The sequence below is a fragment of the Naegleria lovaniensis genome (genome assembly GCF_003324165.1).
Source record: "Naegleria lovaniensis strain ATCC 30569 chromosome Unknown tig045, whole genome shotgun sequence".
NCBI lineage: Eukaryota > Heterolobosea > Eutetramitea > Acrasida > Naegleriidae > Naegleria > Naegleria lovaniensis.
Window position 1 is genome coordinate 20,421 of NW_025407867.1, and position 26,306 is coordinate 46,726.

At 37.3% G+C, this 26,306-nt stretch overlaps 14 protein-coding genes across 14 annotated transcripts; 8 read left to right on the forward strand and 6 right to left on the reverse strand.

Moving 5' to 3' along the window:
- Positions 1 to 45: 45 nt before the first annotated feature.
- On the forward strand, positions 46 to 1,062 carry C9374_010694 (uncharacterized protein; the record flags this gene model as incomplete). Its single annotated transcript, XM_044686266.1, has 1 exon — positions 46 to 1,062. One exon carries the CDS (start codon positions 46 to 48, stop codon positions 1,060 to 1,062), a length of 1,017 nt encoding a protein of 338 aa, XP_044543584.1.
- An 816-nt stretch (positions 1,063 to 1,878) lies between these two features.
- Positions 1,879 to 2,502, forward strand: C9374_010695 (uncharacterized protein; the record flags this gene model as incomplete). The annotated part of the gene is made up of 1 exon (XM_044686267.1): positions 1,879 to 2,502. One exon carries the CDS (start codon positions 1,879 to 1,881, stop codon positions 2,500 to 2,502), a length of 624 nt encoding a protein of 207 aa, XP_044543585.1.
- An 876-nt stretch (positions 2,503 to 3,378) lies between these two features.
- Positions 3,379 to 3,846, reverse strand: C9374_010696 (uncharacterized protein; the record flags this gene model as incomplete). The annotated part of the gene is made up of 3 exons (XM_044686268.1): positions 3,379 to 3,653; positions 3,718 to 3,750; positions 3,804 to 3,846. The coding sequence occupies 3 exons, from the start codon at positions 3,844 to 3,846 to the stop codon at positions 3,379 to 3,381; spliced, it is 351 nt and encodes a 116-aa protein (XP_044543586.1).
- Positions 3,847 to 4,373: 527 nt separating this feature from the next.
- Positions 4,374 to 7,785, forward strand: C9374_010697 (uncharacterized protein; the record flags this gene model as incomplete). Its single annotated transcript, XM_044686269.1, has 3 exons — positions 4,374 to 6,580; positions 6,634 to 6,737; positions 6,788 to 7,785. The coding sequence occupies 3 exons, from the start codon at positions 4,374 to 4,376 to the stop codon at positions 7,783 to 7,785; spliced, it is 3,309 nt and encodes a 1,102-aa protein (XP_044543587.1).
- Positions 7,786 to 9,144: 1,359 nt separating this feature from the next.
- On the forward strand, positions 9,145 to 10,629 carry C9374_010698 (uncharacterized protein; the record flags this gene model as incomplete). Its single annotated transcript, XM_044686270.1, has 2 exons — positions 9,145 to 9,336; positions 10,315 to 10,629. The coding sequence occupies 2 exons, from the start codon at positions 9,145 to 9,147 to the stop codon at positions 10,627 to 10,629; spliced, it is 507 nt and encodes a 168-aa protein (XP_044543588.1).
- A 220-nt stretch (positions 10,630 to 10,849) lies between these two features.
- C9374_010699 (uncharacterized protein) lies at positions 10,850 to 12,400 on the reverse strand (the record flags this gene model as incomplete). The annotated part of the gene is made up of 1 exon (XM_044686271.1): positions 10,850 to 12,400. One exon carries the CDS (start codon positions 12,398 to 12,400, stop codon positions 10,850 to 10,852), a length of 1,551 nt encoding a protein of 516 aa, XP_044543589.1.
- A 352-nt stretch (positions 12,401 to 12,752) lies between these two features.
- On the reverse strand, positions 12,753 to 14,224 carry C9374_010700 (uncharacterized protein; the record flags this gene model as incomplete). The annotated part of the gene is made up of 2 exons (XM_044686274.1): positions 12,753 to 13,952; positions 14,048 to 14,224. The coding sequence occupies 2 exons, from the start codon at positions 14,222 to 14,224 to the stop codon at positions 12,753 to 12,755; spliced, it is 1,377 nt and encodes a 458-aa protein (XP_044543590.1).
- Positions 14,225 to 14,309: 85 nt separating this feature from the next.
- Positions 14,310 to 15,377, reverse strand: C9374_010701 (uncharacterized protein; the record flags this gene model as incomplete). Its single annotated transcript, XM_044686275.1, has 1 exon — positions 14,310 to 15,377. One exon carries the CDS (start codon positions 15,375 to 15,377, stop codon positions 14,310 to 14,312), a length of 1,068 nt encoding a protein of 355 aa, XP_044543591.1.
- An 83-nt stretch (positions 15,378 to 15,460) lies between these two features.
- On the forward strand, positions 15,461 to 17,577 carry C9374_010702 (uncharacterized protein; the record flags this gene model as incomplete). Its single annotated transcript, XM_044686276.1, has 3 exons — positions 15,461 to 15,479; positions 15,779 to 15,847; positions 16,166 to 17,577. The coding sequence occupies 3 exons, from the start codon at positions 15,461 to 15,463 to the stop codon at positions 17,575 to 17,577; spliced, it is 1,500 nt and encodes a 499-aa protein (XP_044543592.1).
- Positions 17,578 to 17,742: 165 nt separating this feature from the next.
- C9374_010703 (uncharacterized protein) lies at positions 17,743 to 21,183 on the forward strand (the record flags this gene model as incomplete). Its single annotated transcript, XM_044686277.1, has 1 exon — positions 17,743 to 21,183. The coding sequence occupies one exon, from the start codon at positions 17,743 to 17,745 to the stop codon at positions 21,181 to 21,183; it is 3,441 nt and encodes a 1,146-aa protein (XP_044543593.1).
- Positions 21,184 to 21,563: 380 nt separating this feature from the next.
- C9374_010704 (uncharacterized protein) lies at positions 21,564 to 22,469 on the forward strand (the record flags this gene model as incomplete). Its single annotated transcript, XM_044686278.1, has 1 exon — positions 21,564 to 22,469. The coding sequence occupies one exon, from the start codon at positions 21,564 to 21,566 to the stop codon at positions 22,467 to 22,469; it is 906 nt and encodes a 301-aa protein (XP_044543594.1).
- Positions 22,470 to 22,476: 7 nt separating this feature from the next.
- Positions 22,477 to 23,796, reverse strand: C9374_010705 (uncharacterized protein; the record flags this gene model as incomplete). Its single annotated transcript, XM_044686279.1, has 1 exon — positions 22,477 to 23,796. The coding sequence occupies one exon, from the start codon at positions 23,794 to 23,796 to the stop codon at positions 22,477 to 22,479; it is 1,320 nt and encodes a 439-aa protein (XP_044543595.1).
- Positions 23,797 to 23,998: 202 nt separating this feature from the next.
- Positions 23,999 to 24,685, reverse strand: C9374_010706 (uncharacterized protein; the record flags this gene model as incomplete). The annotated part of the gene is made up of 1 exon (XM_044686280.1): positions 23,999 to 24,685. The coding sequence occupies one exon, from the start codon at positions 24,683 to 24,685 to the stop codon at positions 23,999 to 24,001; it is 687 nt and encodes a 228-aa protein (XP_044543596.1).
- Positions 24,686 to 24,893: 208 nt separating this feature from the next.
- Positions 24,894 to 26,297, forward strand: C9374_010707 (uncharacterized protein; the record flags this gene model as incomplete). The annotated part of the gene is made up of 2 exons (XM_044686281.1): positions 24,894 to 25,188; positions 25,426 to 26,297. The coding sequence occupies 2 exons, from the start codon at positions 24,894 to 24,896 to the stop codon at positions 26,295 to 26,297; spliced, it is 1,167 nt and encodes a 388-aa protein (XP_044543597.1).
- Between the last annotated feature and the right edge of the window lie 9 nt (positions 26,298 to 26,306).

Here is a 26,306-nt window from a genome sequence, read left to right on the forward strand (position 1 = left end):
CATACGAGCCTGCTGCTCCGATCCATAATCCTTGTTTGAATCACCATGAACAACCTTGAACCTGAACTCTTTGCTCACTACAAGCAACTCCAAAAGGAAGAGCCTCTCCTCAAGGAGAATCCACATCGTTTCGTTCTATTCCCAATCGAATATGCAAAGGTCTGGGAAATGTACAAGAAGGCCCTTGCCAGCTTTTGGACTGCTGAGGAAGTTGATCTCCATACCGACATTGCTCAATGGGACACTCTCAATGGCAATGAGCAACACTTCATCAAGACAGTATTGGCTTTCTTTGCTGCCTCCGATGGTATTGTGAATGAGAACTTGTGCCAACAATTCATGGCAGAAGTCCAACTTCCAGAAGCAAGATGTTTCTATGGCTTCCAAATTGCCATTGAGAACATTCACGCTGAGATGTACTCGACTTTGATTGAAACTTATATCAAGGACACTAGAGAAAGACATCGTCTCTTCAACGCCATTGATACAGTTCCATCTGTTCAAAAGAAGGCTCGTTGGGCTCTGAAATGGATCAACTCTGACAACTTGTTCGCTGAACGATTGATTGCTTTTGCTTGTGTGGAAGGAATCTTCTTCAGTGGTTCATTCTGTTCCATCTTTTGGATGAAGAAGAGAGGTTTGATGCCTGGATTGACCTTTTCTAATGAATTGATTTCTAGAGATGAGGGATTGCATACTGACTTTGCTTGTCTCTTGTATTCCATGCTCAAATATACCAAATTGCCACAAAAGGTTATTCACTCATTGGTCAGTGAAGCTGTCGAGATTGAGAAGGAATTTATTAGAGAATCTCTGCCTGTGGACTTGATTGGTATGAACTCTCGCCTCATGCAACAATACATTGAATTTGTTGCTGATCGATTACTCGTCTCTATTGGTTACGATAAGATTTACATGGTACAAAACCCATTCGATTGGATGAACATGATTTCAGTGTCTGGTAAGACCAACTTCTTTGAGAAGAGAGTCGGTGAATACGCCAAGGCAAACATTATGTCGCCAAAGAGAGAGAAAGTCTTTAGATTGGACGATGATTTTTAAATCCAGTACCTGATGAACCATTCATGCTCTCACTTTCAACCCTACCGCTTCTAGGTAACTTTCACAGTCTAGGCCTCTTCAACGAACGCAAACACACATTTCACTCTACCTTACCAATCACCATTTCATCCATTTAAATACTGGGTGTTTAGGTGAAATTCTCTTGTACATAATAAATTATCTTCTTCAAATATACGAGAGTTTCCGTGTTTAGTCCTTAATGTATTTACACGCTTGCATTTTCATGAGGTTGAATGTATTCAACATAACGAACATGTAAACTTTTAAGGCGAAATCGCATTTCAGAATAGATAATGGAACCAGTTGTCTCGGTATCTTAAATGTCTTCATTCCTAAATCGTTTCCATCAATCCCTTTTAAGTGGAGGCCTTTTTCAAACTTAATCGTTCGGAGCAACAAACCGAAAAATATTGCATGTGCAACAAGAGGGTGAACACAGAAATTTGGAGTGCGTCGGGTTGATTGAACAATGAATTCGGAAGAGTCCGTTTTGTGACCTCTTCTTTAAATTATCCAAATGTATCATCCGCAAGCATTTGATAATTTGGAAGTGGGCGATTTAAATGCAATTCCAGACGCCTGAACAACAACAGCAAAAAAGAGTCATTTTGAAAGTTAGCAATTGATCTTTTTCGGTCCTGCTATCAATAGACTGCAAACGGTCTACACGACCACCGTTACATCATCCTTGTGTTTTAACCAAAGATCAAGAAAATTGAGAATTCGTCCCACACATATCGTGAATTCAGTAAATTAACCTTCCGTTCCGTCTGCTGTCGTTTGCTCATGAATACCATGCATTGTTCCCAACCAACAATTTTCAACAAGCACGTTAGAACCAATAGTTCTCCCAATGATGGTGATGATGAGCACTCCATTCCTTCTTCCAATTCTTCTTCTCCAATAGTATCAACGTCTTTGCATACTCCAGTCATTTACCTCAACTCTCCTTCTCAAATTTCCGAATGCTTGGAATCCTTTCTGGAGCCTTTAAAATTTGAGGCAAACCCTCCTACGGTCACAGATTCTTTGGAGTCCACTCTTCTTGAGGGATTTCCAAGCAAAGATTATGTAAATTCAATTCTCAACATTGACTCAACCAACACGAACCCTCTTTTCGTTTACAGAAATAAGGACATGACTTGCTTGATCGATTCCCTAGTTAACAATTCCCCTTCATCGTCGGTACTGAAACTAAATGACATTCCTTCGTCAAAATCTGACACGCTTACTTTTCAATTTAATTGTGCCTCTAACGGTCTTAATAGACTTTTTCAGGAGCTCTCAGAACGAAAACATTTTACAAAGAGTAGGATTGAGAAGAGTAAAAAAACAAAGTCAACAATTTTGGAGCGACGAAAATGCAAACTTTCACATACCATTAATGCTGACGCTCTGGAGAATAGCCGATATTTCTGACAACCATCTCATATTCTCGTGCTTATGGTGGTTTCCAATTGAAGCTTAATCAAGGTTGATAAATATTTCTTTGGATTAATTTTAAACATCTTCAATAACACACGTCTGATTACCCCCTGCATCAAGGGTACCACTGTCACACGCAGTGCTCGCAAAAATTTTATTTCTGTGTAGATACTTCGCGCACTTTTCAAAATTGTGAGAGTTGTATGTTCAGACACTTCAAATCAATGCTTCGTGACAGCTGCATTTCAGAGAGTTTCAAAAAAATGCTTGACATTCACCAGACTGACTGTACGCTCAAACAATCCTTTGCTTTGAGCAATCAAGAATTCGATACCACCGTTCGGAATGTTGTCAACTTTGAACACAAATACAAGACTTCATCAACCGGAATATCGACGTTGATGTTCATGACTCGTTCTTCAATCCTCTCGAATAATGGATTGACATCACATGCTGCTTTCCAACTTGACAATACAAACGAAGAAAAGAAAAAAGGAAATATTACAAGAATGACGACCGTAACTATGAACAACAAGTAAAGAAAAAGAAAGAAGAGCAAAAACCTTACCACTTATCTAATGAAGGGCCCACAATGGTTCGACCTCAACCAACACACATTTATTTGGAATGGATGAAACGAAGGAATAATACTGAGCAAGTATATGAGTTTTTTATCCTCAATCGAGAACAAAGTTGCTCCCATAGTGACAATGACAAGATGCTTGATGAGTAGAATTATACACTATATTTCTAACACTACCTAGATCATAGGTTAATTACATATGTCCAGAGAAAATAGCTGAAGGAATACGATAGTTATTTTATTAAGGCTTGCTTGGTCATCAGTAAATACATGAATTTTGAAAATCATTACTTTTCGTTAGCTATAGGGTCGGAAGAGTCTGGAAGTGGCAACTGATTCTTCTTTTTCATTTCATATCTAATTTTCCGAGTAAGGTGATACACTTGAACTCCCTCATTGGCCACATGCATTGAAAGCATGAGTAAATTCCTTGGCTTTACCACCCATGCAAATCTCATGAATATTCCACTGTAGCAACATAGTGCAAACGTCATTGGGCCCGATACCTTTTCCGGAGGTCTATCATAATCCATAATTGCAGCAATCACAATTCCCCAATTGGCTGACGATCATCAATCACAACCATTGAGAACAACGTTGAAGGGAGGTGTATCCTAGGTACTTACCAAAGGGTCCCCAGAAGTGAGTAGTTTTTGGTCCTTCGCTCCGATAATATCGTATTAGATAGCATGATTCACCACGCAGTACATACCTACTGGTGAGTTCCAAAACTGTGTTAATAGCTTCTTCAACATGCTTCTTTCTTGTATTTATTCTGTACCCTTTGTTCCTTAATACGAAAAAGGAGCGAAACCAAACGCGCCTTATTTTTCTTTGAAATGGACCATCGAGAAAGGCGTTGTCAAGTTCTTGGCCACATAAAAATGAGCGAACCTTTATCCGAAGATAGTCTTTAAGGATCGTGCATGCCTTCAGGATTAGTTTGGCGGTACCTCCAATAGCTGTCGTGACACACACCTAAACTATTGATACCATGTTTGATATGCAGTCAAGTATCGAAAGTCCTTTGCTTACCTTCCGTTCCGTTGGCTGTTTGAAAAAATTAATATTAGATCATTGGTCTTGCAAACTCGCTCCGAATGAGACGAGCAGAAAAATACCAATGGGCCACACTACCCCAAAGCAACTAATTCCGACTCTCGTCTTCAAGTTGTTGTTGCTCTTCTTTGTACCACTCCTTGTACTGTTCCAATATTCAGTTGTAATTGGTGCAAAAAATGTTCTTGCTGACTACCGACAACAACGATTAACTCTCTCGAGAATGAACACGAATGAAGGCCTGAATGTTCATCATTACGGCGAGATGGCATCCTTGTCATCATCTTTGCTGACCAGTACGATTTATATTGCATGTGTTGCTAATACTAATTCTTCTTCGTTATCATCAAGAAATTGTTCTCAAAGCGATGAGCCTTGTGATTCCTTGGCGCGAGCGTGGTTGGTGCTTGATGAAGAAATTCAAAATTTGAAAAAACAAACCAATCAAACAAGCGGATGGATTTCAATAGTACTCAAATTTTACAATGCGTCATGCTTGTCGGATGATGATTGGAATTTTAAAAAATTGAAAACACCTGTCTACGATGATTGGAAGTATTCTTTGACTTTTGTTGGGCTTGACAATTATAATGTCTCATTCTCTATGATTAGCTTGGGAGATTTCAGAAAGGATTTCATGGAAGCAAAATATGTGAATATTCAGTTTAATGATGTTTCATTGATGCTATTTCAACGATTTAATAGTGTATCAAATTGCTCATTTACTAGCTCAAAAATTGAGATACCACAGCCTACTGGAATGGTTGATGTAACTTTTAGCAATTTTACTAACTGCGACTTTCATTCACTGACTTCGATTGTTTTTGATCCATCATCTGTGAGTGATGATACCCTTCAGATAAGAAATACCACCATTGTTGATTCTACATTTAATTTTCAAGTTGGACGATGTGTTCTTTTTGAAGCTCATATATTTCAATCCTTGGTGACAGTTCAGGCACAATTTACCTTGCGGTCATCCTATCTCAAGGATAGTTCCATTAGATGTGCACATTCTAAGGAATGCATCTTTTTCGACGCCCTATGGGAAAACTCAGTATTGCACAGTGATTTCTCTTCATCAGTTTTCATCTCCCACCTTAAAGCAAGAAATGCCCCATATTTTGTAAAGATGATTGCCGTTACTTCTGTTTATATGTCCGGTGTAGATATACAAAATATGACATCCACAGATGACGAAGCCATCTACTTGTCCGTGTGCACATCAGCAACAATAGCAGATCTTTCACTTCGAAATACCAATCATGACGGAATTGTTTTTTCACAAGTTCAAGTGTCCACTTTTTCCAAAATGACGTTGGAGAATATTAAGGGAACAGCAATGCGATTTCTTTTCGGATTGAAGCTTTTTACAGCCAGTTGTTCGATACATATCTCATCCTGCTCGGTCCGTAACACTATATCCAACAAGGGAGCAGCAATATATCTCGAAGGTTCACCATCAAAACCTCCAAATGCCCACATTCAGAATTGCCATTTTGAAAATAACACGGTGTCTGAATCAGGAGGAGCAATCTTTGGAACGAACGTGATTTTGAGAATGATCCATTGTGCTTTCATCAACAATCACGTTACTTCTCCTGGTTTCATAGGAGGTGGAGCAATTTCCTTGCTATCTTACTCCAACGCAGTGGAGAAGTATCCTTTACAAGTCTCGAATGTGTTGTTTGTAAATAACTCAGCAAAGGGTTGGGGAGGAGCAATGTTCATTGAGGGTAAACTTGTTGGAGAGATGAATGCAACATGTGTAAATAACAATGCACAAGTAGGAGGTTGTGTGTTTGTAAATAGCGAACAATCCATCTTGAAAATTAATTTGAAAGGAACTAGTACAAGCTACAATTATGGAAATTTAATTGCAGCTATACCTATTATGAACAACATTACACTTTTTGTACAAGACAATTTGAGTTCAGTATATCCAGGACAAACGTTTGATATGAAGCTTGCTTTTTGGGACTATTTTGGGCAGCAGGTGGATTGGTTCGAAGAAATGCCAACTCTTATCGCGTCCTCTCAACATGTTGAACTATTCTATTCCACATCTATCTCGAATCATTTAGTTCATTTCAACAATGTCTATTTCAAAAGTCCAATGAATCACAGCGAGAGTACATTTTCTGTTTCTTTGGACGTTGTAGTGAAACGACAAGGTACCACTCTCAAAGCTCCCTTGTTGAAATCTTTAGCACTCACTTCATGTTACTCTTCACAAACGATTGAGGTCAGCGTTGACAATTTATATTTTGTGTGCAAGCCTGTTAACACTTTAGTTCTTGCTTTGGCTATTTCAATGTCCATACTTACCTTCTTTCTAGGATTGTTATTTGGAGCACTGATTTTATATGGAATTATTGTGGTAATCAAGAAGATTCGCCTGTTAAATAAGAAACAGAAAGCAGAAAGGGAGTTGGAAAGAAAATTAATTGAGGCTGAACATTTCATGCACGAGCCGCTACTAGGGTCTCAAATAATTCGCATGGTAGTAGAGGCCAATCCGAGAATGTTCAACAAGAACGATCATATTTGATATCTGCTCAAGAGATTGTCATTGTTAAACGAATAGGTAAGATTCTTATAGTTTTTCAAAATTCTGACTTTTTGTGACTTATATAGGAGAAGGAGCTAATGGAGTGGTTTATCTAGCTAAATGGAACAACACCCAGGTGGCCATCAAGTCGTTGAAAACAGACACTTGTTCAACGAGCTCAATTGAGAGAGATAACACAAATATAGTAGAATTGGAAGAGTTTATTGATTCTAGCGTGCATGAGTTTGAAAAAGAAGCCATGATTATGAGTAGTCTAAGGCACCCTAATATTGTTTTTTTTTATGGCATTATTGTTTCAGAAGAACGTAAATTTATGGTTGTAGAATTCATGAATGGTGGAAGTTTAGAGTCTCTAATTGGAAAATTGAAAACTGGAAGACGAATGTTAAATTTAATTCAAAAAGTTTCTATCCTTTGTGATATTGCAAATGGAATGCACTATTTGCATAGTTTAAAACCTAAATTAATTTTACACCGAGATTTAAAGCCTGGAAACATCTTGCTTGATGATAGAGACAGATGTAAAGTTTGTGATTTCGGACTAGCCAAGATGATGGGACAAACGTTTAACTCAGCACTGACAAATAATATTGGAACTTTGTTTTACATGGCACCTGAGTGCTTTGTGGACGACAATTTATCACCAACTTGGTCAGACGAAACTGATAATCTACGCCTGACGAAATTAGATGTTTATAGTTTTGGAATTATCATGTATGAGTTGCTATTTGAAGAAACTCCCTATAACATGACGTCAGAAAAACTAGATTACTTTTCTGAAAATGAACCTTCTTCGACCATGCACAATTCGTTGGCGTTCTTACCACAATTTCTTTACAAACAACTGAGACCCAAGATTCCATTTAAAGACGCAAATCAGGAATATGAATGGTGCAAACAATTCGTTTACAAAGACCCATCCATGCTTAGCTTAAAAGAAACTGTTTGTGTATTCAACAAGTTGGTGGAGTTGATGAAGCAAGCATGGGATCAAAATCCACACAATCGACCTTCGTTTCAGACAATTTCACAAATGTTGCAAAATATTTTGGATGAGAAATAGAAGTACCGAGTTCCCGTAATGTGCTTTATAGCAAAATCATAACTTGTTTAGAAAGTTTTGTCTCTTCAAGACCTCATCAGAGCTTGTGTATTGAATAGTATTGTGCAAAATAGTTGACCGTCGTAACCATTGAGTGTGTGAACATTCCCTGTCAGATCATTCATCTTCAAACAAAAAATGAAAAGAGCGACACCTCTCGTTGATAACGAAACTTTTTCATCACCGGAATCAAGAAAGACGAAACTCTCAAAGAATGAAACATTTATATTTCTCAAATTATTATGTAGTGATGAGTTAGGATTAATCATTGATTTTCTTCATGTAGGAGAAATTCTCATGCTTTCACTTTCTTGCAAAAACATGTACAATTTCATTCGACACGTTGTGAAAGAAAAATATCCGTTTCTCATTGAATTATTATTCGTAGTGTTGTTGTATGAATCACAAGCATGAGAAAAACTCGAAAAAATTAAAACATGGTTATTGGAAAAACAAATTCACAGACCAATTGAATTCAGTGACTAGCGAATGGTCCTTGACCAGTGTTTTGAGAAGTGCCACTCGTTTAACTATCACACCTGAAACTGTGGAAAATATTTATGAAATTTTACAAAATGCATCCGATATTATATGGAATCAATACTTCAAAACGATTGAATTTTGTGAATGTAGAGGCACAACGAGTGAGGAATGTGTTAAATATTCAAGTCAATGTTCCTCATCATTTAAAAATAGTGAAATCAATGTCCATTGATGTACAACAGTGTCCATTGGGATTTCTCATTACAAATTTGAAGTTACAATTTGAAACGTTGAAACAACATCGAGATGTTCAAAATTATGTCTCAATGTATCTTCCTTGAAACACTTGAAGTGAAAATTTTACACGTTAAAGAAGAGACTAATGCTTCATATAGCAATGAGGAGAGTGTTCCTATTTTTGAATCTCTCAAAACTATTATTGTCAATTTTGATTACGACATTGGAGATGAAATACTCGTTAATCAATACAACCACTCTTCACAAATTTCTTGAGAAAAGGTTGCGCGAAGTAATTCCTTACACCAGAGAAATTAAAAAATTTTTTGCGAGCCAGCTGCGCTGTGACAGTTGAGTACCCCTCTTGATTGCGCAGGGGGGGTAATTCAGACCGTGTGGTTGTATTGTATTCTCAAACAATGTCCAAACTTGGAACATTTGGAGAAACTTCATGGTTCCTCTCTGGATGATGATTTACTATTGAAAGTGGCTCAAGTTTGTCCCAAATTGAAACAATTTATAGTAAGAGGACGAGATGAACATTCAACAAGTATAGAGAATGAAATCACTGACAATGGTCTCTATTCATTTCTAAAGAAAATGCCAAATTTGGAACATGTAGATATTGACTTGTGTTGCTATTTTAGCGGACAAGTATTTAAAAAAATTGGACAATTTCAACAGTTGATATATTTCAGAATCGAACGAGGTAGAGACAATGCTTCACTCATAGAACAGTGTGAAGATATTCATTTTGGAGGTGGTACATTACCAAAATTGGAATTCTTAGATGTAGGAAGCATGTATTCTTTCAATAATCATGCTCCAGAAAGTGAACTTGACTATTTTGTAAACTCTCTCAAAACTCTTGCTCCAAATTTAAAGGATTTTGGAGAATTATTAATGATTGAAAATATAGACATGAAGAAAGTGCTCACACTCTTTTCATTAAGCTCGACGTTGAGGATGTTGTACAGCGGCTGGAGTTGTACAACCCACACATTCAACGACTGTGTGTTACTCTTGCTGACAATGATGAGATTATTTTAAATCAATGTTTGAAAAAGATTGAAACAGCATTTCCCTCTCTGACTTGTCTTTTTCTGAATGGACAAGTTCATTTCACACACCAGTCCTCATTGATGGATTGTTTAAAAACCATAATGAGCAATATTGATTCGTGGAGAGATTTGAAGTTCATGAAAGTTTTCAACAATGTGTATCCATTGGATGACCTCATTGCTCTGCGACCTCATATTCGATTTGATTTTACAGAATTGGAGGAGGCGTATCAAGATCCAGCAGAGAATGTGTCTCTCTTTTACTATGAGTGGTTAGTGAGAGATTTGCCGTTCGAGCATTTATGAATTTATAAAAGATGAATATTAGGATCATGGCTGCTCTCCAAATTGTGAAGGCTCGAAAGAAGAAAATGCTTCCAAGTATTTTTTTAAGGAAGTCATGCAATTTTTGGAAAATGAACATTCCTAGCGTTGGGAGGAAGAAACAATTATCTCGAATGAAAATGATTCAAAAAATTAAAAGAAAGAACACGTCATGAAATTAAAACATTTTATGGTACCAACTGAAAAAGTTGTAAAGGTTGGTAGCAACGATAAACTTAATTGTTTTTACCATTGAACCAAGGCTCCTTCCAATCAAAGTCTAAAAGATGTTGCGACATTAATGGTTAATGAAAACATCGGATCGGTAGTGTTGGTGAGTTTCATTACGATATGATGTTGATTTACATGAGGCCTTTTACATTAGGTTGATCCATCCAACAGCAATCGTCCTGTTGGAATACTGACTAAAACAGATCTCGTTAGAGAGAGTCTGAAATCCTACAAAAACATTGATCTTCCTGCTGAGTCAGTGATGTCAAAGAATTTAACGTTTGCAAAAGATTACCTTGAAGAAGAGCAGGTTGCTGAAGCCATGCGTTCAAATAACATTCACTATGTTTTAGTGGAAGATGAACAATCGAATTGGATAGGAATGGCTTCAACAGTGGATATCCTGGAGGAGATGGCCCACTCTAATAAGGCCTTTCCTTACAACAGAAGAAGAAAAGTTGAATATTGAAGGTCTTTTCATAGCAAAGCTAAATAAAAATTGTCGAAGGTGATCCATCTCTTAGGTTGAGTTGTTGTTCGTCATGTCAATGTTGTTATTGAGCTCCAAATGCAAAGTCCTTTATTTGAGCCGTGGTGAAAGAAACATAACTCTCCACATGAATTCACAACGCACCGAAAGAGCCATGTACAAAAACACCAAACTCAAATGACCATGGGCTTCGTAAGCTCTACTTTTTAGTTGAACTCACAACAGAAACCCACGATGGTTGCTCGCTAGTAGTTGCTGCAGCACTGGTAGTGGTAGTTGGAGCTGTGGTTGATTCCTGAGTCTTGGTTGGTGCTTGCTTGTTGCTTTCAGAAGGTTTTTGCGTTGGCTTTGTGTGATGAGGCTTTGATGTGACATTGTTATGGTTATGTCCAGTTGCATTGCTTCCTCTTCTTTTTCGGGTCTTGGCAAAGAAATGAGAAGTGCTAGGCGTGTCTGGTGTCTTGATATCTTTTGCTGTTATGGCTGCTTCAGCAAATGAAGATCTTGGAATCATCAAATTGGTTGGTTTAAGGGATGATGTGGTGGAAGTTGTAGAATCTTTTGATTCACTTTCAGGAGGGATAATTTCATTGGCAAGTTGGCTCTTATCCATTTGAGGTTTGTGTAACTCCAAATCCTTCTTAGGTTCATTCAAAATTGCTATACATTCATTTCCGATCAAGATTTCAGGTTTTGTACCATGTTCACCTTTTTCTTGTTGTTCCATAAATACTCTCAACACAGTTTGCTTGCTGTAACGTAAGAATTTTTGGCTTCCATATCCAACTTGTTCTGTCGATTCGTTCAACTTTGGAAGAGGAGGGAAGTTCTTAACGCTGTTCAAATTCAATGCATCCTTACGTGGTCCTCTTGGTTGCTTAGTATTTCCATTGAGAGGTGGTCTATTACTTCCACTATTGCTTCTTCCTCGGTTAGGTTGATTTCCTCCTCTACTACTATTTCTGTTGTTTGATGTTTGATTATTTTGTTGTTGTGGTGGAGAATTGTTGGTTTGTGGTCTGGTGTTTCCTTGAGTACCAGGCTTTGTTTGTGGAACGTTCGGTCCAGTACTGTTCTGTTGATTTGGTCTATTATTGAACTTTCTGTTTCCTCCTCTATTGTAGTTGTTTTGTTGATTCTGTGCTTGATGCGATGATGCTCCTTGTTGAACCGGAGCTGTACCCACAGTTTTTAGTAAACTTTCAGTTTTGATTCTAGCCTGTATTGGTTTTCCTTCCCAATTTTGGGTCTTTAAATGCTCAATAGCTTCAAGTGTTTTTTCTTCAGTCTCGAATGATGTAAACCAAGTGTTTCCAATATCGCTGTGAATGGTAAGTGGTTGATTATCTGATGAGAATAGTTTAAGGATTTGTTCTTGTGGTACTGTTTGAGGAATGTCTCGTATGATAACGGTGTTTCTCTTCAAAACAATGTTTGGTTTGAGTTTCTTATTTAGCTCATCCACAACGACTTGACTCGAGTTCTTTACGGACTCACAAATTAAATCATAGTCATCAGTGAGTGTTTTAATCATTTTAAAGTTTGCAATGACAGAGACTGGAACAAAAAGGTCATGGTTCATTTGAGATACCAAGAAATGGTCGGTGGAGAGGTTTTGTCGAGAGAAGTAGTACTCTACTTGTTTAGAAATTGCTTCTTTGAGCTCTTCTCTAGAGAGTTGCTTCTTTTCTGTTGTTTGTCCAACAGTAGTTTCAGTAACGGAGGAAGGTAATTCACTTTGTTGACTCATGATGACGATATTTGATGTTGTTAATGAAGAACACGGAATTTTGGAGTGGATGATGACGAGTCTATTCAAAACTAATGCACTAATTGATAATTCTCTCAGAATGATGTTTCAAAGAGAGAGAACTGGGAAAGAAGGAGGCTGTTCTTCTTCGGATGCAAGAATAAAGTGGCACAACACAGGAAGTGCAGCAGAAGTGGGTGATATTTTTTTGAGCAAAGTTTGGTTGAGTGTGGTGCACGAAGGCTTTGTTCGCACCTCTTTACAAAATGAAGCATCCTTTCAAATTTTCCATGAGAAGAAGGATAACGATTTTATGCAAAGTGGTGTCACCTTGTTCATTAACAAGCGTTTACTATTCGTGCTCTCCAATAATGTCTCCCAGTGATAATTCTTCGTTACCATCAACAGGAGCAAAAGGGTTGTAAGAAGCAATGTTAATGTTCAAAGTTTCGACTTTCCTCGTCGTAGAATTCTTTTCTTCTGAAGGAATTGAGTAAAGTTGTTGAGCTTGATGAGTCGTGGAAGCGCTTGTTATGCTGGAAGAAGGAAGAGAAAATGAAATTGTGGTAGAGCGTTCTGTAAGAGAGGGAGTGGTGGGTGAGGGTTGATAGAACACAGCACCCTGTGGGCTTGAGCTTTGCGGTGTTGTTGTCATGTCTGATGTCGTTGCATGAACAGTGGTGATGTCCATACTGTTACTGGGGTTGTTTGTTTTATCTGTGCTTGTTGATTGCATTGGTGATGATGGTTTGGATGTTGCTTGTTCTGAAGAATCAGCTGGATGATGATGTTGCACAACCACATAGTCTTCTTCTTCCCGTAGAGAAAAGTTGGATTCAACTGCAGGTTCATTAGAAAATGAATGTACCTTTTCAATTGTTGAGAGAGGTAATGTTGATGAATGCAAATGCAATCCATTATTCTGATTCGATACTAGTGATAAATGTTGAAACGATGTTACTGTGCTAGTTGATAACGGTGGTGGAATAATATGAAGATACCCCGTTCCTAACTCAATTCCCAAATGACCCTTTTCACTCATATTTACAACAACATGCCTAAATGAATCCAACCTCCAATTATAAACATAAAGTGATAAATAAATTGATGAAGAAGACATTGATCCTTGATAATAGCTCAAAAGCTCAGTGAGCTCATTAGGTTCAGAAAATAATCGGTTATCGAAGCCAACAATGTAGTCAGTTCCATCTCCGTGAATAGAAGCTCTATCTGCTGGTGAGTTTGGTTGCACTCCGATGACATGCCACACACAATTAAGTGCATTCTTCACAGATTCATATCTGATCGAGCAACCTAAGCACATGCTCTTATTGGTAATATTACTAGTAGCAGTGTTTTGTGATGAGTCAGAGCCATCCTTTTTGGATTCTGATGTAGAATGTGCTGATATTTCATTGTTGTTGTTTGCTTCACCATCATTAAAATTTGTAATATTCCAATCTTGTCTTGGAATGACTGTTACAAGACGTTGCTTCATAGTTTTTAAACTAAACACGGTCATTTTCAAAGGTTGATTTAAACTTCTCGAAATCTAATACATCATGTTCATCGGAGTGGTTGGTAATAAAACCGTAAGTTCCAAGAATAAACGAATGAATGGCCAACATCACCCGATCAATTACGTACGTAGGTGAGAAAAAATTGCCGATCTTCTATGGAAAGATCAATATCATCCATCGAGAGAATGAAATCGAAATACGGACATAAACCAGCCTTTTCGGCAGGAGAATGAGGAGCAACAGAAATGACTTGATACCCAACGATATTTTCGCTAGGAATATTGGTTGGCACGCTATTTCCCATTTTTTTGATTTCAACAAGAATTTAATTCTCCACCAAAACCATCTGTTGTCATAATAAGAGTTGATTTCATTAATTGATAACAACATTAATTACAGCAACCACCTCCAGAACAAGAAGAGCATCCAGGTGCATTTTGTTGCAACTTGTTCAAATCCACTGTAGCCACTGGTTTTCCAATAATATTCAAATGATTAATAATGGTAGTGTTGTCCCCATAATTGTTACTCACAAATAGCTGCAACATATTGACATTCTTAAATTTCACAATTTTAAGAGGAATGGCAACTCCATTAACTGCAGCGTCAGGATCAATTTCGATGACCTGGGTCGGTTCAACACTTTCAGCATTGTCGAAATCTACGATCATACCAGTCTTGGTAAACAGTAATATTTCTCTTGGACATTTGAGCTTATTGGTTGCCTTTAAAATGATGGCTGTTATATTTACAGGAGTCTTGAAAGGAATTCTAATAATTAGTTGTTCGTCAGCATCGCTCTCTAAGTATTTCTTGTCACTCATTTCAAACATATTTTGTACAATATTAGGTTTCCTTTGATTCAAACATTCAATAGCGCTCATATTTACAATGTTATTGAGGCTTGTATAAATGTTTTCATTTTCATATTTTTCCATTTTGACTGAGTCCATAATTTGCTTGGCTTCCGAGCTTTCAATTAAATTTTTCTCAGTAGATTTGGGCAAGAATCGAGAGAAGAATGAACCAATACCAGCCGATCTGTTGACCCAACCAGGAATTGTTTTTCCGTCCAATAATCTTTGACATAGCGCGTTAGAAAAATGATTACAATTTTTCTTTAACGGATTGTATTCAGAAGGTTTAAATTCTTTCTTCAACTCATTGATGATTTCATTCAATTCTGCCACAGATTCCACTTCTGTTTTACCCATATAAATTGATTCTAAAAATGTGGCCGGAATGTCTTTTGGTTTGTGGCTGAATACTCCCGAGTCAGCAGAAAAAGTGTATTCGGTATTTCTGATCACAACTCCACTGTGATAAGAGCCCAATCCTAGAGAATGCTGAATCACATTAGTGCTCTTTTGTAAATCATAAACGTTCAAATAAACTTTTAAATGCTCGTCACTGTCCGAGAGTGATGATGAGGTCTGCGGTTTGGTTGATGAAAGCATTTTTAGTTGTTCAGATTGTGCAAGCCGATGCGATGGAAAGCCAAATTTTGAATCAATAGATAGGTATACAGCTGTGCAAGTCGATGCATCATTTGGTACAAGGTGACTGTAGTTTGGCTGTGTGTGTCCAGAGGGAATTAAGTTGGAATGAGACACCACCTTCCAAGTCGGCAGCCATTTTCTCCTGAATCGATCCATAAAAACACACCTCTATTTCACCTTCAAACTGCAAAGCACTAATCTTCTAATGTATAATAAAGACGTCGCTTAGTAAGATCTCGTCTTCATTATGCATTAATTTGGTCATTCGGCCTCGTGAAGCGAGTAGGTTTCCGAACACAATAAATTTCATGGCGGGAGAAGACGACTGGAAGAATATTCTCCTTGAGCCAATTGGACAGTGAAAAATATTCGTTGCCCTCGTCTTCATCATAATTTCGAACCCAAAAAACAGCACCAACTCTTTCTCCGTAGGTATTGACAATTTTTCGCTTTCCGTCCAAGCTTGAATGTTTAACAATTTTATTGTCCGTTGAACGAACTGTATGCTTGGTAACCTTGAAATGCTTGATGATGAATGTTGATACCTGTAATATGCTGTCTATTCATCAATGTTGAACTAATTGTTGTCATCTTCACTTCTTCTCATATCATCACGAAATGTTGCTTTTCGTAAATCCACAATTTCTATCATCCGTACATTCTACGATCATGGCCTACTTGGTATCCCTTTACAATTAATTGTTCATCATCACTGAACTGGACTATGGTGTGTTGCAAACACACAGTTATGAGTTCATCCGACATTGCAACCAAGAAGGGCAAGACCTTCACCTGGGACGAGATTGAAAAACACAATCACGAAGGTAGTGCTTGGTTAGTCATTCACGGAAAGGTCTATGACGTTACCAAGTTCGTTCCATATCATCCAGGAGGTGATATGATCTTGTTGGCAGCAGGAAGACAATCCACTGAACTCTTCCTCAGCCATCACCCAACCAAGACTATTACCAATCAAGCCTTGCTTGATAAGTATTACATTGGTGAGGTTGAACAAGAAAAAGTAGTAACGGAGGAAATGATTAAAAAGCAACAAACCAAACATATATATGCTCCAGAGAAGCAAACCAAGTTTTATGAAGAAGTCCGAAGTGAAGTTGAGAAATACTTTAAAGATAATAATTTAACACCACGTGATGTACCAGAAATGTACGTCAAGACAATCCTTTCACTCTCCATTTGGTTTGTCTTGTACTTGGCAACCTTCTATTATTTTGACTCGATTATTGTTTCATTCTTTGTTGCTATTGTTTGGGGTTGGGCTAACGCCAATATTGGTATGGGTATGATGCATGATGCCAACCACGGAGGTTACAGCGATAATCCAACAATTAACAGAATAGTCGGATTATGTTTTGATGTTTTAGGAGGATCTTCCTACACTTGGAAGATGATTCACTCTGTTGGTCACCATGTTCATACCAATGTTGAGGAACGTGATCCAGATATTCATACCAATGAGCCACACTTTAGAAAGATTAAGGCTGGTCAAAAGCAACACTGGTGGTACAAGTATCAACACATTTACTTACCATTCCTCTATTGTACCTTGCTTTTTGAGTTGGCATTCCGTGACTTTTTCGCCATGGTTTTGGGTGCTTGGGGAGGTGTAAAATTCCAACCAGCTCCAAAGAACGAATATCTTTTATTTGTTAGCTCTAAGATGTGTTGGATTACTTACTCATTGATCATTCCTGTTTTCTTCTCTGGTCATACTTTCCAACGTGTCCTTCTTTTGTGGACCATTGCTTACATGGTTGCTTCATTCATTTTGGTTTTGAATTTCCAAGTTAATCACGTTACTCCTATTGCTGATACTTACCATGTTGAAAAGGATGGTATGGTTCATGCTGATTGGGCTGAAACCCAAGTCACTGGCTCAAGCAACTTTGCTCCTAGATCCTGGTTGTGGAATCACATTAGTGGTGGTTTGTGCCATCAAACTGAACATCACTTGTTCCCAACTATTTGCCATGTTCATTATCCAAAGATTCAACCAATTGTTGAAAGAGTTGCAAAGAAGTATGGTATTAGATACAATGCTTACCCATCATTCTGGGATGCAGTTGTTGGCCACTTTACATTGCTGAAGGAAATGGGTCAACAAGGAAAGAAGGTGACTGGATGGAAACAGTTGTAAATTATTTATTTCAGTAAATGTGCCTGGCGTTCCCAACTCCCAGAAATAGTGTTACAATAGCATTTGGAAAGCACTTTATTTTTTAGAATCCTAACCATTTTAAAAAAGGTCGAGCAGGCTGTCGAAGTTTTGTTCTGGTGTTTGCTGGAGGTTTTTTCAATAAAAATGTTAAAACATGAACGAAACGCCTTTGTCGGTCTGTTGAGACCGGAATATCATGTTGCCATCAAAACAATGCTATTCGCAGTCCATCAATATATTAATGTCGAACATTTAATAGAAGATATTATTGATCAATGTGGATTTCATCGCAAGGATTTTAATACCATCCATCGCCATCTCGAACTATATTTCTCATACCTCATCACACACAACAAACGAGTCCCATTTGTTCTATACTGTTGCAAATTCCAGGTTGACAATTCAACAAAGATTGCACAATATGTTACTGATTGCATTGACCCGGACGAGGATAGTGCTATCTATAACATTTACTCTGACCCAAAATTTCAAAATCAAAGACAAAATCAAGAGTTAACATCAGAATGGATCAACAAACTACATTTTCAAGGCTATTTGAAATTGAAAGAGTGTCATGACGAGCTGATGCGAATTCGTCAAAAACGTAAACACTCCAAAACAAGTACAGCTTGCGAAGACCCACCTCAAACCTCAACAACGTCACAACGTTATTCTAGTTCAACCATCATGAAATTACTCGAACCAGAAAAAAATGTCGGCGTTATTGAATTACATAAAATCCTGGATCATGGTTTTGCTGAAGACTACATCACGTTGTCATATTCAACAAAAGAACAAACAGCACCGTATTACATGCTGCAACAACTAATTAACAACAAATTTATTCCAACACACTCATCAATTGTAAATACCAAGTCCGACACCATCTCTCATAATTTTGTAGACCATGCTGATTTTAAATCACAAAATAACGATGATGATAGTTATTATTCGGAATGTGATATATTTGATGAGGATATTCAAGAATTGAAAAAATTGTTTTTTCAGGTGTTAGGTAGTCGCAAATTAGTACCTCGAACTTTCTTTTTCACATATCTTCGTGATGCTTTTTCACAATTAATTTGCAAAGACAGTAGAGGCCATAGATGGAGCCCATCTGTTCTTTGTTTTGCTCAAGATTTATTGGTTATCATGGGATACAATGCGTATGAAGCATTGGCGAGAGGGTTGAAACGAGGACAAGAATTTGAACCCTCTTCTGAAAGATGTAACTTAGTCCTACCTTGTTCATCCACACTCGACCATCATTTTCACACCGCATCATATGGAGAAGGGAATACTAAACTAGACAAAGATGACTTTGATAAGCTAGTAGAAAAAATGAAGGTTATTGAAAATCAAAATTTTGGTCTTGTTCAAATTGATGCAGTAGATGTAACACCGCATTTAGGAATCAATACCAAGCTTGGGCTTGTATACGGTGCCAATGAAGGTCCATTGAAGATTAGTGATTGTACTGCACTAGCTCAGAGTCCGAATTTTCCACCCAAGGGTTTTTTAGCTGAAAAAATTGTTCAAACTTTATATTGCAGTATTAACGGTGAAGTTCGAATTCCTGGAAACTTCAAAGTATGCACTACTGAAACTGAACAAACCATTAGAGACACGATTTCTGAATTTCGTGACACATATACTCGAAACATCGTCTGTACTGTGTCAGATGCAGGGTCTGCTAATTACAAATATTTCACATCGAGCCCAAATGAACTACATCATTTTTGCTACAGTCACCATTGCAAAAACATGAGGAATGCAATTAATGGGAGACCAAAATTATATCCGGTTGCCACTAAAGTAGGTGCTCCAAACCTTCAAATTGCACGCCATTCCTCTGCTTGTATTTCTTCCAACGACAACGGAAACGGTTGCCATTTGATGAAAATTGTTATTCAAAGAACACAAGCGACCAACATACCACTTTCCTTCATAGTGAATGACAAAGACACAATTTCATTTGAATGGAAAGAAAAAGAACCACGGAATTTTAACTCTGGAGGCATTTCTTTCTATCATAGCAGCAATGACAACGAATTAAGTGTTACGTTGTTGAGTGAAACCCTTCATACTAACATTGGTAAAGTGTGTGTGGCAAATTTTAGCAATCAAGACATAGCTGTCACCAAAATTTCTTGTTCTATTTTACAACGATTTGAATTGAACACACTCGATGAAATATATAGACAACAACCTTTAGAGTGGTGTAAAATAGTTAAACGGAGCTCGTTTATCAAATATGATGATCAATCTGAGGATGTATTACGTGATGTATGCAATTTACAGTTACTTGAAAAATTACGATTATTGAACGAGAGAACCAACTATCGATATTTAGGATTCTATAAGTACTTAAAAGCGATACATGATTTATTTCATGTTTACGATGACAAAAATCATGATGGAACATCTTCACACAATTTGCACGAAGTGTTGCAAGTTCTTAAGGAAAATTTGGACTATTTGAATGAGTGGGATACCGTTTTCCAAGACGTCATTATTTCCAATAAGAATAATAATTTTACATTATCCGGAACCCTCACAAAAAACATCATTATCCATAACATCAAAACAATTCAGAAATTGATCAGAATTATTCCACAAGATGCAGTTTTTGATTTGTCTTTATTGGGAACACGTTCTCTTGAAGGATTTTTCGGAGAGTCACGTGATTATTCAAAAAGAACCACAGTATTGGACTATCATAGAAGTTACTCAAACATGAAAATCAAATTAGTGAAAAAAGAATGTGTATATCTTTCATACAATAACGATAGAAAGAGGAAATATTGTGATGCCCCTAGTCAAATTAACCAACAAATTTTGATGAGAATGACTGAAAAACAATTTGTTGACTTTAATAATGAAAGAAAGCAAGCTAGAGAAAGCGTGACATCCATTTCTTATAGTTTTACAGATCAAGATTTAATTTGTGCGAAAGACTTACAATTGCGATGTTTACAACATCGTGTCAACTCCATCCGTCAATCATACCATCAGTCAAGACATGACTATAGGGCCGGATTTGCCACCGATTTCATGGAGACAAGCATTTCCAATTACTACAACATTTCACTTCCTGTTTTCCATATTGAAACAAGTGAAGTTTTGCCAAACTTAACAGAACGACTTACATTAACCGACGACATCAGTTTTACCATTATTCAAACACACGACTCATTAATTCATGCTCAAAATCATATTGCGGCATTTTTGCTTAAAAAGCCCGTAGAATTTGAAATTAAGACTAATCATATTTCTTTGAGCAATGCAACCGTAGAGGTTCGCAATTTCAATGAGAACAATGAAAATGCATCTCGACATTCTGAACCAATTAACTCATTTAAAATATTTGTGGCACCAAATCAGACGGATCCATTCAAATTTAAATTAATTGGACAATTTTCATCAACAACCAGCACCAAGCTTTATCAAAAACAAATTGCTGTGATTGTTGGAAATTATCAGTTGTTGTCACCTCCTTTTTACGTATTTGCAAAGAAAACAAAAAACCTCGTTTCGTATTCCCAGCTGAGCCAGGTGGTGGCTTCGTCTCAAGACATGCAATAAAATGTCAAGCATTTTTCATCACAAAAAAAGTTCGTCCAAAAATTGGAACACGTTTAAAATTGTTCACCTATTTATTTCTTCCGACCACAATTACACCGTATTTTTCTAATCACAACAACATACCTCAAGTCGTTTTATTATTCATTATAGCTCCAGCAGAAGCCTTTGTCCTTCAACAAAGACAAAGCAGCTTTTGCTGGGCGAACAACAAAAAGCTAATGTAACAAAAACACTGAGACGTAGCCCGAATGAACCAAATAAAGGAATGTTACACCAGCGAAGTGGTAGTTGGGAACGCCAGAAATGTGCTCTATGAGTTCTAAATGTGCTCTCTTCCTCAGAAAGTGTTATTGTTTTAATGCAAACTACAATTAAAAAAAATGCCCTCAAAGAAGAAAACACCCACAAAGAAGAAAAATTCTCAAAAACGAAAGTCTTCATCGGATCAAACATCGGGATCAAAAAGAAAGCATCCAATACTTATTACTAAACCTATAATTTTAGGAAACTATGCAATAGGTCTTAAAAAGAAAGATACTGAGCGTTTATGGTGTAAATGGGTCTGCTATGTGAGAGGTCTTGTATTGGATGATGATTTAAATTATATTTCAAAAGTTGTGTTTCATCTTCATGAAACGTTTAATCCGCCTGTAGTTACTATTACAAAACCTCCATTTGAAACTGAACAAGAAGGTTGGGGACAATTCCCTCTTTTTATTGACATCCATTTTCATTCCTCCAGCGGTCTTGATCCCATACGATTACAATATGATTTAAAACTTCCATCAGACAATGCAATCAAAAAAAGAAAACCATTTGTTTCCGAGCAATATGAAGAGCTATTATTCTACGATCCAAATGAACAATTTGAACAAATTCTCAAAACTAACACAGAGAATGTGAAAAATACAATCAAGAAAATTAAGACAGCAACAGAAGCATCACTGAAACACGAGTCTGATAGCGACGATGACAATATAACAAGTGAGAGGAAGTCTGGTGCTACAACCACCAGTGTAGTGGAAACATCTTCATTTAGACCTTCTGTGTCGGCTCAAATAGAACAACATGCTCCTATTCTTAAAGAAGAAGCCTCTTTGAAAGCAATAACTGAAATGGCAGAAAAATTAAAAGAGCAAATTAGAGAGCGCGAACAACCCTCCATGGGATCTGGCTCAAAGTCTGAAAGCAGCTCTCGTTCAAAATCTAAGAAATCTAAATCAAACAAAAAGTTAAGCAAAAAAGATAGCGACGATGATGAAGATGATGACGATTATGTGGAATAAGTCGCATTTAATGTTCTCGAGCTAAAACGAACCTGCAAACATAAGTTATTTTACAAAACACTTTCCAATAGTAAACAATGCTTTGAAAGCTGACTCCTTTAGGAGGACTCATTTTGGTGAGATCAAAAGGGTCAACTACGGGCTGCTCGAATAAATTATTCACTGCTAGATGGATATTGTTCATGGAGCTATTACTGGATGATAGTAAGGAACTTGTTAATGCTTTTGAAGGCTTTCCTCCCGTGAAATGACGTTCTCGATTTCTGTAAAATTGAATGAGCTCCTTGTCTCGGTGTGATTGCTTTTCCAAAAAAGACAGTTTTTGCGAAATGGACTCAAGGCGTTCCTCAAGCTCTCTCGATAGTTTCTTTACAACAGCGTTTTCTTTTTCTTCCTTTGCATTTTTACTCATCTCCAATTGCATTTCTTTATGCTGATTCATATCCTTCATTTGTCTCTTCTTTCTCTCAATTTCCACAAACTTTGCCACAAATGCAGTGGACACTTTTCGATTATTATTCCGTTTTGAGGTTGCTACATATTTGTCTGAAAGCCTCTGAACTACCTCAATAGTTGTTGGAGACAGAACAGGGATGGGGTATGGTTGAGTTTTGTCATCACTTGATGTCTTGCATGTTGAAGGACGTAGTCGCTTTGGATCGTCCACATGTAGAGTATGCCTTCTTGGAGAGGATCTTGGTCCATCTTTTGTGAATGAATTTGAACAAATTTTGGAACCGTTTTGCTTTTCTGAAGCTTTAGAAAGAGCCTTAATTTTACTTTGAATTGAGGCTTCGATGTTGTTCTCTTTTACCGATGAATTTGCAACATCCGTATATGAGCTGTAACTATTTACATTTTGAATATTTTGAATGGAAGAAAAAGGTGTTGTTGTTTCGGATCTGAATAAATTATTAAAATTTCCATTTGGTGGTGGTTGATTTCGGTGTCGTAAATTATGAGATGGGTTATTGTTATTTACATTTCGTTGATGAACGAGTCGAGAGGAAATTATATCTGAAGATGTTGAATGTTGGTGAGGTTGAATGCTTGTGGATGTAATAACAGCCTTACTCTCTCGGAACGGTATGGCTGAAGATGAATAATTGTATTTTTCGGGCAGAATTGAATATTGTTGTTCGGAAAGACTTTGCAAGTTGTTATTTGCGTTTCTATTCATTGAATGTGATTGTATGTTGGTCATGAATTCCATGCTCGTGCTGCCGTTTTCGTTTTGTGGTTGATGATGAATGGGGTCTATGGAAGATGGTGGTTTGCTGAGGGATGACGATGATGAAATGAGCCTTCCCTTTGACGGCATTTGCATTTTATTCTTGTTGAGATGGAGATAAGAATCCAAACAAAGGATCTAAAAGTTTTAAGGGGTTGTATTGGTTGGTAAAATAATTAATTTAGGTTGATTACAAGCAGATTACTATCTCTTATAACTAGAAAGAGGAGTGAGAAGTTTTGATCGTCATGTTTCGTGTAATAATAATAATGGAATGAATACATGTCATTGAAATAGCTTAAACAACATAACGATAGGTAACATATCTTCCTGCAGTTTCTGAGGCACGAATAATCTTCACAATTTGTCCTCTTTGAAGACCATAGTACCTGGCAATTGGATCTGTAATCTTAATTCTAGGTAATTGAGTCTCTTTCAGTTTGTATCTTGCCAGCAAGTCATCTTTTTGAGAGCTGTTGAGTGGAACGTGCTTTGGAACGAGCACATGTTCCGTAATATTTACCAAAAGTTCGTTTTCTTTGAAGGTTTCCAAAATATATCCGATTGATTGAATAGCTTCAATAGCTTTTTTAGCTTGTGAACTTAGATCTTTGTGTTGGAATGAGTCAGCAGGTCTCAACACAAGGATAGCTCTCTTTACGTTGTTTTCTTTCATTTTTGAGTGGATATCCTTGATTTGCTTCATACCTATCGCTTTTTCTGGAGGGAAGAAAACAAAAATCATTTCGGAAGGATCATCAGTCATTGATGTAACAATAGTTAATTTTTCTCTGGATACCGAAGAATAACCGCGAGCTTGTCCCGATTGCCCAACATTTACTGGAGCATTACAGAATTTTGATTCAAATTCTGAAATATCGGCATTCTTCTCATCAGGCATGACCATGTACCCACGATCTTCCAACATTTGCAACACGGTCCGTCTAATTCTCCACAAACGATAGGATTCTGTGTTGGCGTTCATTTTTTTTGAATTTTTATTTCATCTTCTTCACGAGTGTTGTTGATGATGATTGTCAATTGCAATTTGAATGTGGGATTCCACGTAATAAAGGGTATTAAATAAAAACAAGACCATTATCCTTTTTCTCCTTCATACACTACTCGGTATGTGCACCAATTTCATTCTCCTCTTGAATGATTCAATTTTGAAAGTCTTTGCGAAGAAAAAAATGAGTAGCTCGAAAGAAAGCAAAACCATTGCCTTTGGTCGTGTGGGTAGCAACTTGCAAATCGGTATTGTCGGTCTTCCTAACGTTGGAAAGTCAACCTTCTTCAACATTTTGACCAACTCTCAAGTACCTGCTGAAAACTTCCCTTTCTGTACCATCGATCCAAGTACTTCCCGTGTTGCTGTGCCTGATGATAGATTTGACTGGTTGGTGAATCACTGGAAGCCAGCCAATAACGTACCAGCTGTCTTGAACGTTACTGATATTGCTGGTTTGGTCAAAAACGCTTCCGAAGGTTTGTTTTACATTGTTTACCTTGTGATTTGATATTAACGTATTTGTAATAATCTGAAAATCGATTTCGGTGATTATTCTGTGATGACCCTTCACTTCGATATTTATTATTCCCAATTTTCTGTAATTATTATTGATGCACTTACATGGAAATGGATCACTCACTATGGATAACAATAACAACTTTTTATTGCATTTCCGTATTAATCCTTGCCGTCTGCAATGTTCAATGTAACAGGCGAGGGATTGGGTAACGCTTTCTTGTCTCACATCCGTGCCGTTGATGCCATCTTCCATATGGTTAGAACTTTTGATTCCAAGAATATTACTCACGTTGAAGGAAGTATTGATCCAGTGAGAGACATTAAGATTATTGAAAATGAATTGATCAAAAAAGATATTGCTTACTTGGAAAATATTAGAGGTCCAACTGAAAAGCTTGCTAAGCAAAAGAAAGAAAAGAAGGATGAATTAGACGCCATTGACAAGGCTCTTGCAATGTTGAAAGAAGGAAGAGAAGTTAGATTCGGAGATTGGACTGGAAAAGAAATTGAAATTTTGAATCCTCATCAATTGTTGACAAGCAAGCCAATGATTTACCTCGTCAATATGACTCCAAAAGACGTAGTTGACCCAGAAAAGAATGAATACATTATCAAAATCAGAGAGTACGTTAATTCAAAGGGAGAACCAGAGCCAGTCATTCCATACAGCGCTGCCTTCGAAAAGAAATGGCAAGAAACTGATGAAGAGAAAAGACAAGAGCTCATTAAGAAGGGAGTGACTTCCAAGCTTCCAGAAATTATCAAGTGTGGATACAAGACTCTTGACCTGATTTACTACTTTACTGCTGGAGAGGATGAAGTGAAAGCTTGGACAATTAAGCGAGGAACAAAAGCTCCACAAGCTGCTGGTAAAATTCACTCTGATTTCGAAAAAGGCTTCATTTGCTGTGAAGTTATGAAATTCGAGGACTTTAAAGAACTTGGAAGCGAAGTTGAGTGCAAGAATGCCGGAAAGCTCAAGGAAAAGGGTAAAGTCTATGAAGTAGAGGATGGTGACATTATTTTCTTCAAGTTCAACGTTGCTGGAGGTGCTAAGAAGAAGTAAACTCATTGA